Source organism: Papaver somniferum, chromosome 5 (genome assembly GCF_003573695.1).
Source record: "Papaver somniferum cultivar HN1 chromosome 5, ASM357369v1, whole genome shotgun sequence".
Taxonomy (NCBI): Eukaryota; Viridiplantae; Streptophyta; class Magnoliopsida; order Ranunculales; family Papaveraceae; genus Papaver; species Papaver somniferum.
Window position 1 is genome coordinate 114,136,965 of NC_039362.1, and position 12,522 is coordinate 114,149,486.

A 12,522-nucleotide genomic window follows, 5' to 3' on the forward strand; every position below is an offset into this window, starting at 1 on the left:
GACACACTGAGGAAGAATATAAAAAGAAACCAGCAAATAAGAACATCTCAAAGAAAGCAGCTACACCTGCTACTGGAGAAGTTCAACCTAAGCAAGTCTGGCAAGCGGCTAAAAATAAGAAACGCAACAAGAAAACCAAACATTCTGAAAATCCTTTGGAATTGGTTGTTGTTATTGAGGAGGAGAATGCTGTTTTGGAGAAGTCAAAACAACTTGAAGATGAGATTGCACAATCTGAAGCTGACATCCGTGCTGCGACTGCTAAGTTAGAGAGAACTAAGCAGGTTGCTAGCGGGTATGCAGTTTTAGTTTCCAAGATTGAACTGGCGAGAACTAAATCTTTGGAAGCTAAGTCTGGGGAGGTTGTTGAATTGGCGAGAACTAAACAATCACCTACAGATAAGAATATTGCTACATCTTCTACTCCTTTATCTAATGCTCTTGAGGAGACCGCTATTGTGTTATCTCCAAACAGATTCAATGTTCTGAGTGATGAACTGGGGCTTAATAATCATTCGGAGGGTTATGTTGCTGATAAAAATTCGGATGAGGATTCTACATAGAACTCAGATCAAGTTACTAAAGGAAAAAAATGGGTAGGTATGGACGAAGAGGAAAGAGCTGCAAAGGTCGCTAAAAAGGCAGGCCAGGCGTGTTCACATTTTTACTCCAGACAACGCTAGCTCAAACACAAAAGAGAGCAATTCTGAATCAGAATCGGAAACCAATGAACTTCGCACTAAGGTGCAGCGTGGGCGGTCTCCAGTTTTGACAAGAATCCGCGTGGTAATGCTACATCTGGAAAGTTAAAAAATAAACCATCCAATTATGTTTAATGCGTGTGATATTTTGGAATATCAATGGCGTGGCTAAGTTAGAAGCTGGTATAAAATTACGTGAGTTGGTTAGGGAATATGATCCACAAATTTTGTGTATTGATAAACCTAAAATTCCGTATGCTGATATTGTTATTGAAAGGCTTAATTTGCTTGGTTTTAAGAAGATGTCTGTACATAATTATACTCTTACTAGTATGGGTAATCTGTGGATTCTCTGGTCAGAAGATGTGGATGATCCTTTGGTGGTGAATACTAGTAGGCAGGCTATTACGGTTTCTTTGAATGGTGTGTTTATTTCCTTTGTTCATGCGAGTTATATTCAAGTGAATAGAAGGAGACTTTGGAATCAGCTGAATGTTAATGATCACTCTGTACCATGGTTGGTTATATGGGATTTTAACTGTGTTTTAAGAACTGATGAGAAGAAGGGTGGTAGGGAACCAAGAACTTCTTGTATTAATAAATTTTCTGATTGGATGGACGATAATGAGCTCTTTGAAGATGATGCTTTGGGTGCTACTTTCATTTGGGCTAATGGTCAATCAGGAGTCCGTCGTATCATAAGTAAATTGGACCGTGCTATTATTAATGAGGCCTGGTTGAATAAATTTTCGAATTGGCGGTGTAAAGCTCTTCCTAGAGAAGTTTCTGACCATTCGACACTGGTTGGTTATCCTTTTGCTACTCAGCGTCCGAAACGTGCTCCTTTTCGGATTCAAAAAATCTGGTTTTCACATCCAGATTTTATGAAACTTGTTCATGATAGTTGGAATGCTCCATTCCATGGCACTCCCGCTTTTATTTTTCCTTACAAGATGAAGCGACTTAAGGTAGCTATCAAATTATGGAACCAGCAGATTTTTGGCAATGTGAATGTTCGTTTGAAGCAGGCACAGTTACTCCTTGAAAATGCTCTCAGAATTTCGGATGAAGATCATTCTGATGAGTCCAAATTTAATACTGCCAGGGATGCTCTTGCTGAGGTCCAAGTTATTCGTAACCAACAAAAAATTATGCTAAAGCAGAAGTCTAGAAATAAATGGTTGTTGGAGGGGTCGAGTAATACTTCTTATTTTCATAACAACATAAATATTCGGAGGGGAAGAAACACAATTTCAGAACTTGTTTCTGATGATGGTAGTGTTATTTCTGATAGTGCTTTGCTCTGTGACCATATTGTGAACTATTATGAGGCTAAATTCAATGGAGATGACACAATAATTGATGATCTTTTATTTGATTATGAGAGACCTTCAATTACGGCTGAACAAAGTGGTATTATGGATGCTATTCATACCCTTGATGAAATCAAGGAGGCGGTTTTTGGTTTGGATGCTGATAGTGCTCGGGGTCCAGATGGGTTTTCAGGTTGTTTTTATCGGCATTGTTGGGATATTATTCAACTTGATTTGACTAATGCTATTATTTTTTGTTGGCAGTCTAAAACAATTCTAAGTGGAGTTAATTCTAGCTTGATTGTTCTTCTTGCTAAGGTGCGTGGTGCTAATACTCTATGGAATTTTAGACCGATTGGGCTCAGTAATTTTCTCTTCAAAATATTTACTAAGATTTTAACTACTAGGATGGATAGTGTTCTTGGTAATTTGGTTTTGGAGGAGCAAGTGGCTTTTATGAAGGGGAGAAATATCCATGAGAATATTAGTTTCGCTTCGGAAATGGTTAATGAACTCAAAATTAGGCGTAAGGATGGTAATTTGGGTTTGAAGCTAGATATTTCACAAGCTTTTGACACAGTGAGCTGGTCTTTTGTTTTGGAGGTTTTTCGAAGATATGGTTTTTCTGAAAATTGGTGCACTTGGATTCATCATATTCTTCAATCGGCTCGTATCTCTATTCTCATGAATGGCAGTCCTGAAGGTTTTTTCAAAATCAATAGGGGCTTGCGCCAGGGTGATCCTCTTTCTCTTATTTTTATGTTAATTGAGGATGTTTTGAGTAGAAATATTTCAAAACTTTTTCAAAATAGAGAGATGACGTATATGGTTACTCGTAATGGTATTTCGCCTACTCACCTTTTCTTTGTAGATGATATCATGATTTTCTGCAAAGGAAACATGCATAGTGTTACAAATCTGGTGAACCTTTTGGAGCGGTATAGACAGGCCTCAGGGCAAACTGTGTGTCGTCAGAAAAGCAAAATTTACTATGGGGGTGGGTCCTTGAATCGTCGTCAAAGTATTGCTGATTTTTTTGGTATGGCTATAACTACTTTCCCTGATCGCTATTTGGGAGTAAAGATCATGCCTGGAGCGGTGAAGTATTCTCACATTAGTAATGTGGTGGATAAACTTAAGGATCAGCTCACGATTTGGAATGGTAAAACTCTCTCTTTTCATGATAGAATAGTTCTTATCAATCAGTTCTTTCTAGCTATTCAATTCATAATATGGCAATTTATAAATGGCCAAAGAAGTTTATTCAGCAGTGTGAGAGGGTGATAAGGAATTTTCTTTGGTCGGGTGACTCGAATTTATCTCGTTCTTTTGTGGTTGGTTATGATAAAATTTGCCGTCCTTACAAAGAAGGTGGTTTGGGGATTCCTACTTTGGAAGTTCTAAAAAAGGCTTTGCTTATGAAACTTTGGTGGAATATCAAATACTCTTCTAAAGCCTGGTCTCGTTTTTTGGAAACAAAATTGACGTATAGAAATGGCAAGTTTAAAGAGTATGGTGTAAAATCAACCATTCATGTTGGTATGCGTTGGGTTTACAAAGTGGTGGATCAGAATACTAAATTTCTTATAGGAGATGGCAGAATGACTTCACTTTATTATGATATATGGTATGGTGAAAAGAGTATTTCTGATGTTTTAAATCGCACGGACTTAGACAGGCAGGCTCGTGTGGGTGATTTGATTCAACAAGGCTCTTGGGTGATCCCGGAGGAGCACATGGAGCATTTTCCTTTTGCAGGTGTTGACGTGAACAATCTACCTAGGCTTCATATGGGAAGTGACAGAAAAGTTTGGATGCCGGACTTCAAAGGTAAATTTTCTGTTAAATCTGCTAAGGAATTGGTGTGTACTAAATACATTGCTATGGAGGGGATTAGCTTGCTTTGGAATTCAGCTGTTCATCCAAATTTAGCTGCTCAAAATTGGAAATTCTTAAGGGGTGCTTGCGCTACTTTAGATAAAGTTAAAAGCAGGTTCAAACATTCTTTTCCGAACAAGTGCATGGTGTGTAAATGTGATGATGAGTCTTTGGAACATGTTTATGGTCATGCAACTTTGTTGTTCAGGCATGGCTTTGGATTTCTGGTATGTTTGGTTTAAAACCTCACTCTAATCTAGTTATTTCTTACAAGGAAGCTAAGGGTCGTAGTAGAATTATCAAGGAACTATGGCTTGTGTCGAATCTGGTGGTAAGGTCTGAATTATGGTTCATTCGTAATAAGTGTGTGTATGAAAAACAAACATCAAATTTACACTTCTTTAAATAACGTGTATTTAAGCTTATTCATGAGTACTCTTACCGGCTGAAGAGTTTCATGTACAATTCAGTTGAAGATGTCCGTATTTTGAACCTTTTTAGAGTTGCTCATAGAAAGGTGAAGCATGTGGAACCCATTACTTGTTATTGGAAGCCTCCGGAGAGCAATGAATTACTTCTTTGTTGTGATGGTGCGGCTTGTGGTAACCCGGGTGTAGCGGGTGCTGGAGTTGTAGAGAAAGATGCTGATTGCAATATGCTTGGAGCGATGAGCATTGGACTTGGTATTACAACCAATTATTTGGAAGAGATGTATGGCATAATTGTTGGCTTGGAATGGGCGAGACAGTGGGGTTTTCAGCGAATTCTTATTCGTTCAGACTCTACCAGTGTGATTAAGGCTTTTGAAGAGAATTCTATTCCCTGGTTTGCGCAACAGAGATGGTTGGATGTGCGTCACTCTTATGTTTCAGTCCGCTTTACTCATACTTTTTGTGAAGCTAATTTTTCAGCGGATCAAATGGCTAAAAAGGGGTGTTCTTTTGATAATGAAGTGGGAATGCACTATGTTGGGCGTCCAAATTTTTTGAGTTCAATAGAATATCCAAATGTGGAGTATTTCATATTTAAATAGTTTATGAGTTTTTTGAGGTTTTTCTGACCTCTTTTTTTTGTAAACTACTTGTAAATTTTGTTATCATCTTTAATATAATTTTTTGACTTATCAAAAAAATCCAACTGCCACAACGGGAGGATTATAGCCATTAACAACATATACCCATGATTGAAAATCACGCGCTTAAAGAAAAGCTCGCATAACAATTTTCCACCATAAGTAATTAGAGCCATCAAAGACTGGTGATACGTTAATAGAGATAGCACCTCTGTCCATAGAGTCGGATCGCTACAAACACAGACTTGTAAGGTATTAAACGTGTTTGCCTGCTCTGATACCAATTGAAAAAGCGGGGGTCTAACAACCACACCCAATATTTCGCTTAGCGATCTGTATGGACAAACTACAATATACTTTTATGAGAATCAACTAGACAGTTAGACTCAATCAATGAAAAGTATATCAAAGAGTTTATATCTCAATCTCTCGATTTGATCTTTACTCAAGCAAATAGAAATCTGCGAGTCTTTATCAAAGAGAGATAACTTGGATGGTACCAAAGACCAATATCCAAGTGTCAATCAATTTAAATCAACAACCAAAAAGGTCGGATATTCTAATTGATTGAACAACGCACAACCTGTGATATTTCAATTATATAAACAAATATAATGCGGAATAGAAATAACACAGACACCATAATTTTGTTAACGAGGAAACCGCAAATGCAGAAAAACCCCGGGACCTAGTCCAGATTGAACACACACTGTATTAAGCCAATACAAACACTATCCTAATCCAAACTAACTTCGGTATGGACTATAGTTGAATCCCAATCAATCTAACACTGATCCAAGGTACAATTATGCTCTTACGCCTCTGATCCCAGCAGGATACTGCGAATTTTATTCCCTTAGCTGATCTCACCCACAACTAAGAGTTGCTACGACCCAAAGTCGAAGTCTTTAATAAACAAATCTGTATCACACAGAAAAGTCTACGATAATAGATAAATCCGTCTCCCACGAATATACCTACGAGTTTTGTTCCGTCTTTTGATAAATCAAGGTGAACATGAACCAATCATAATACCAGACTTATATTACCGAAGAACAACTTAGTATTATCAATCACCTCACAATAATCTTAATCGACGCAGCGAAAAAAGATATTGTGGAATCACAAACGATGAGAAAAAGTTTGTTTGTGATTACTTTTCTATCTTTCCTATCAGAGATATCAATCTTAAGCCAATTATTATAATTTTACTCGTACGATAGAAACAACAAGATCAGATCACACAACTACGATAAAAGTAGTATCGGTCCGCTTCACAATCCCAATGAAGTCTTTAAGTCGTTAACCTGGTTTAGAAGAAGAAACCAAAGGTTAAAGGAGAATCGACTCTAGCTATGCAACTAGTATCACACGTAAGGTGTGGGGATTAGGTTTCCCAGTTGCTAGTGTTCTCCCTTATATACAATTTCAAATCATGGTTTGCAATCAATGTTAGCTTAGTAACAAAGCATTCAATATTCACCGTTAGATGAAAACCTGATTAGATTCAAGCTAGTATTTCCCAACCGTTAGATCGAAAACTTAGCTTGTCACACATAAATGAAATGTTCAATTTTGGGTTTATGAACCGTACCCAAAAATTAACATTTGTTGGTTCAACAAGTCAACCAAATGGTTAGCCATATGATTACTTTCATATCAACCATATTCTTCTTCACCATAACTAGTTCAAATGACTCAAATGAACTAGTTAGAGAGTTGTTCAATTGATTAGATCTTATGTAACGACACAAGACACAATCGAAGCAAAAACGGTTTGATTCACTCGAATCGGTTCATGAACTTTATAGCCACGGTTTGCAAAAGCATTCCTTAGTTTAAATAAACATGAGTTCAAGAACAACTGGTTTTAGATATAACCTGCTCAAGTTCGCGGACTGGGTTCGCGGACTTAAGCTCATGGAAGGAGTACACAAACTCCAGAAAAAAATCTCGGGCCAAGAAGTTCCGCCAGTTCGCGGACTGAGTTCGCGGACTTAGTTCGAGGACTTGGCTCACCCCACTTCTATTTCTCTTGATCAACAAAGTTCGCAAACTTTGGTTCAAGGAATAAGGACTTATACATATATGTGTTTCCACAAAAATGCTTATATCCTACCAATGGTTATGTAATCTAAACTCTCATTTCAATCATTGAAACATTCTCAGAGGACGGATATAGCCGTTATTCACATACCATTTTTCGTCAGAGCAATTTTCAAAGTGATTGAAACATAACATGACTTTCTTCACTAGGTAAAGATGAATTCGGCTGAAGCGAAAGCTTACCAACACAGATTTCGAGAAATAGATAGGCGATATAAACTCGTCTAGAAATAGCAAATGTGTATAATGAAAGTCTATATATCAAAACGACTTTTGTCTCAAGAGTAGGAGATAGAGTAAATAGAGTTTTGAGTGACAGATAAGTTCAAGTCTCTACATACCTTTTAGTCGATGAAGATCCACCAGTTCCTTGAGTAGTCCTTCGTCTTGTATGATGATTTCCATGGAGTCTTGAGCTCAACTACACTTTCTATCCTAATCCAAGACCTTAGCTCTAATAGGCTAGTAATCAAGACTTATAGTTTTGATCACTAATATTGACAAACATGCTTGATATAGAAACGCATGCGAGTTCGACCGAGCAATGCTCTAACATTTCTTATCAATGAAAACTGGTTCGGCCAGGGAGGATGGTAAGGTTAATTTCTCAGTCATTTGAGCAGAAAGGGTTTGAATATCTTGATACAAGTTTTGAGTGTTCTCTGTTGAGTTTGGGATTTCCATCAGGTAAGAGAATTGGATATATATATAAATTTGGTTTGATTGAGATCAGTGTTCCAAGTAACTAATATACAATACAGTTTTAGAGAAAAGAATCTCTTGTTGGTACTGTACTGATATTGATCACATACAATATGAATGAAGAAAAGGCAAGAGGGGTTTATTTGTTAATGTATTTGAACCTTAAAAAGGGAATGGGAAGACTGTTGACTAATATCTGGAAGTGTTTCAGGAGAAATTTGGTGTAAGGTAGTTGTTGATGTACTGCAAAGACTGTGTTGGGGTAGAGGTTTATCATATGGGATGTCACTTTCGTATCCATGCTTTATGGACACCATCAGATTTGACATATTCACGTGAGTTTGATGATAATGAATCCAAGTAAGGACAAACCCAATAATACATTGTTGGCTTTCCTAGGGTAGAGGAAAGATAATAAAAATGGAATTAGAAGACTGTTGACTAATATCTGGAATTTTTTCAGGAGAAATTTGGTGTAAGGTAGTTGTTGATGTACTGCAAAGACTGTGTTGGGGTAGAGGTTTATCATATGGGATGTCACTTTCGTATCCATGCTTTATGGACACCATCAGATTTGAGATATTCACGTGAGTTTGATGATAATGAATCCAAGTAAGGACAAACCCAATAATACATTGTTGGCTTTCCTGGGGTAGAGGAGGGTGGTAATGCCTGACGTAGTTTGTGGTAGGTGGATATTTAATGGGTTTGTCTTTTGTTTGATAGACATAGGTGTGGTAGTACAAACTGCCAAACGTAATAATGGTAGAAGAGATGTAGAATGGGGAGTAAAGATGGGATTGTGGGAAAAATAATGTTGTAGTTGATGGATTTGAAAGGATTGTTGTGGTTCAATAGGTGTCATAGATTTGGCTTTAGAGCTAGTAACCCATCTAGCAGATATGCCCCAGACCGCAATGGTGCCTCTCAACTGGTGCTGCATTCTTCTAGTCAGCATAAACACAAAATTTTAATTAGACCCAAAAATACTTTGTAAGAGTTAGATGACCTACCAATGCACCACTTGAAGGCAGTTCCATGGGAAGTTATGGGTAATGAAGGGGTTAGGTGTTGAAAATAGGGGTTTATAGGGTAATTATGATGAGGAAGTTGGATTGAGGACACATGGCTTTGAAGGGGCGTGAGTAACCAAGCGACGGGACTGATTACCAAAATCCATAAATGGCAGTTAATGAATGCATTTTTGCCTTTAAAAGGATGGTTTCAGATGAGATTAACATAACCATTAGCAATTTTACCAGAAGAAGGAAAAACTAGGTATATGATCTGTAAGTATGGCAAGTTCCAGTAACCCCATTCCGGCCGATGCTACAACTTCTGATCAATACCAATTAGCCAAAACTCAAGATTTTTCACTTCCGATGGATGAATTAATGAGGTTGAGAGATGAAGTTCAAAGTGAGACAAACAGGCGTGCAAGTGAAGAGGCACAACGACAAAGAGAAGAGGACGAGAAGAAGAGAAGAGAAGAAGAAGAAGAAACTGAGTCACTCTATTGTGCATGGTTACCACATCATTTTTCACGAGTTGATCGGAAGGAAGAGGAGCGATCTGAAAGGTATCAGAAAGGTCCAAAGTACGGCAATGCGACTGAAAGTGACTCTGAGAGAGGATCTGATGCAGGATTTGAGTACCCATTAGAAGAGATAAATACCAGTGAGGAGGATTATGGTGCTGCTGAAGATAAGAGAAAGATGGAGAAATATCTTGATTGGAAGCTACGAAGGCGTTTTGAGTTTGAGAGAGCCAATCCCAAGATATTTGCCAGAACCATGCATGAAGGAGAACCCAGGGTTGAGAAGAAAGATCTTGTGATAATTCACCCTCGAGTTGCTTGTTCCAGTGATTCTGATGAAGATCTCCCTGAAGCGTCCAGTGATGAAGAGGATGATGAAGATTCGTCATCAGGAGATAGTGATACATCCCCTGCTTCGTCAGGTAGCAGCTGCAGTGAACGATATGAGGAGGACTGGAGCTACGATAAGGAGGACTATTAAATTTCTCTTTTGGGGTATAGAGGTGGCCAAACTTTCAGACTTTGAAAAAAGTTTGATTATGATTAACAAGTTTTTTCCCAGGTGGCTGCATCTATGCTTACTCCTTGTCTTTTGAATTTTGCCGGTGATGTTGGTAAACAGATTTTTGATGGTGCTTTCTTTTTGGCCGGTTTTGGTAAGTGAAGTTTTTGTTCCTTTTTGTGGGTTACAGGTAATGGTATTGCTTTTTGTGAAGTTGATGATGGTAGATATATGTTTGTTTTGATCAGTGATGTCTTGGTAGTGGGATATTTGATTGTAAATTGGGTGATGGGTATCAAATTGTAGGTCTGTAAAAAAGACAGACGGGGTTGGGATATGTTTGAAGTTGTTTTTGGTACTTTCAATGGTAATGATGATGATTTTAGTTTTCTGAAAATATTTACTTTTAAATCTTGTAATGGAGATGCACCAATTAGTAAGAAGAACAATGAAGAACCTTAGTAAGCTGTTGATGATTGGGCAGGAGTTCCTAAAATTGCTATGAAATTCACTAAATTGCATTTGAAGTTCTTGAGATACCAATACACTTTTTTGAGAGCTGAAACGGTAGATCGAGCCAAACAACAACAGTTGAGTTCTGTTTTTGGGATAATAATTTTTCTCGCATCTAGGGGTTTTAGTTCTATCTGTTGTTCCTCATACGGTTTAGTACCCAATTTTTCTGTCCATTGTTTTCCTTTCAAGTTTCAAACTTTCATTTTGAAAATTTGGGTAATTCATGCTAATGAATCTTGCTTTTGTAATTTTGATCTATCCTGCAATTTTGATCTTGGCTCGTGGGTATTTTGAAAATGAAAAACTGTAGTAGAGCCAAGAAAGTGATGTCATTATGTTTAGTTTCACTCATCATAGAGCAATTTATGACCCTAAACTAATTTACTAGGACATACCAATTGATTAATTTTGATTTCCATTGACAACTTTTTTAAATGAAATCCAGATTGTAAGAATTGATAGTTGAATTTTAGTTGGGTATGAGTTTTGGATTTCATCCTTAGTTGTAGTATAGAAAGATTACGTTTGTGAACATTACATGTTTGTGTAAATGCCAAATTGAATACCATTTTAGTTTGTACTCATTTTTAATTCAAAATCTTCCGTTATTCTGTTATTGGAAGAATGTAAACATCGTGCTGATCTAATTCTTTATTTAGATTTTGGATTAGTGTTCTTTTAAAAGATGTTATGTTTTTATAGAGATGTCTTGAACACCTAAGTCATAGTGGTATAAGAGTGACAGGAAAGAGGGAAGTTGTAGTTGGTTTACATGTCATTGCTTCTTTTGAAAGTTGATGCTATTGTGACTATTGTCCAGTCTCATACACCCGGTCTTGAAATCATCATCCATGAAGCAGATTTTGCCATTTCTGCAGCTGGGAAAGCGCATCTTTTACGTGGAGATTCTGCTACAAAATTCATGCTTTCATTTGCTATAGTATTAGATGGCTTGGCTTCTAGGAAGTTGATTTTTAGTCTATATTCCGTAAAATGTTACATTCTTTCACATATTTATCAGAAGTGTGTATGGCTTATGTAATTTTGTTAGCTTTGCTAAGTTAGAGAAGATATGAACAAAAATCAAACAGAAAACACACATAGTCAGTACTTATGACTTGCATGTAAACTTGAATGTGGTGTTGCCTTCTATTTGTTCTTTACGATTCTTTGACTTGAACTGTAACATAATGGTTAAGGGTGATTGGATTAAATTCAGAGCTGCTGTTATTGAGTTGGGTAGTATGTTGTTATGTGTACCTTTTTGTTGATAGTTACAAGTATGATTGATAACTTGCTTTGGTGAAGAGATAAGAGTCAAAAAAATTTGGAAGATGTTACTATTGTTAAAATTAGATCACCAGCGCGCCCCTTCCGTCCCCGTGCCATTATGGCATGGACAATCCACTAGTCTGTATATTATCAAAAACAATGTAATTTTATACTTACAGTACTCAGTTGTTCCCTCTGGTTCAGAGTATTACATCTATAAACTATAATCATGTATACTGTATGAAATGCTCAGATGATAATATTCACTTCAACTTTAAGAATGTCAGTGATTCGGTGCTGAGAGTCTATGCCATTTCTGTCATTCCCAGTCTTGAGTCAAGGCTCTCTAAGCAGACAATGGGTCAAGAGGAAACTTTGTAGAGAATACATAAAAGTGGAGGGATTCAACTGCTTCAGCTCCGGCTCTCTGGACACCAAGTTTCTATGATGCAATCAAACATTGGAGCAGCGCAAAAATGACAGGAACCACGCCAATTGCTCCCCTAGGCATTGTGCGTGTTTTTAACTGCCCAAGTTTTTTTTTTTTTGGTAAATCCAAATATGTATTAATTGTTAGAGCACTGCTCGGTCAAACTCGCATGCGTTGATATCTCAAGCATGTTTGTCAATGTTAGTGATCAAAACTATAAGTCTTGATTTCTAGTCTCTTATAGCTAAGTCTCGGTCTAGGATAGTAAGTGTAGTTGAGCTCAAGGACTTCATGGAGATTCATTATACAAGAAGAAGATCTACTCAAGGAACCGGTGGAACTTCTCGACAAAAAGATATGTGGAGACTTGAACTTATCTGTCACTCAAAAGTCTATCTATTCTATCTCCTACTCTTTGAGACAAAAGTCGTATGCTATATATATAGACTAGATCATACACATTTGGTATTTCGAGCCGAGTATACCTCGCCTA

The 12,522-nt window shown here is 37.3% G+C and overlaps 2 protein-coding genes across 2 annotated transcripts; both read left to right on the forward strand.

The window, feature by feature from the left end:
• The first annotated feature begins 835 nt into the window (after positions 1-835).
• LOC113279476 lies at positions 836-4,925 on the forward strand. The gene is made up of 4 exons (XM_026528171.1): positions 836-1,463; positions 1,581-3,176; positions 3,221-4,119; positions 4,314-4,925. Exons 1-4 carry the CDS (start codon positions 836-838, stop codon positions 4,923-4,925), a joined length of 3,735 nt encoding a protein of 1,244 aa, XP_026383956.1.
• Positions 4,926-9,067: 4,142 nt separating this feature from the next.
• On the forward strand, positions 9,068-9,790 carry LOC113279477 (PHD finger protein 14-like). Its single transcript, XM_026528172.1, has one exon. It carries the CDS (start codon positions 9,068-9,070, stop codon positions 9,788-9,790), a length of 723 nt encoding a protein of 240 aa, XP_026383957.1.
• The last annotated feature ends 2,732 nt before the right edge of the window (positions 9,791-12,522 follow it).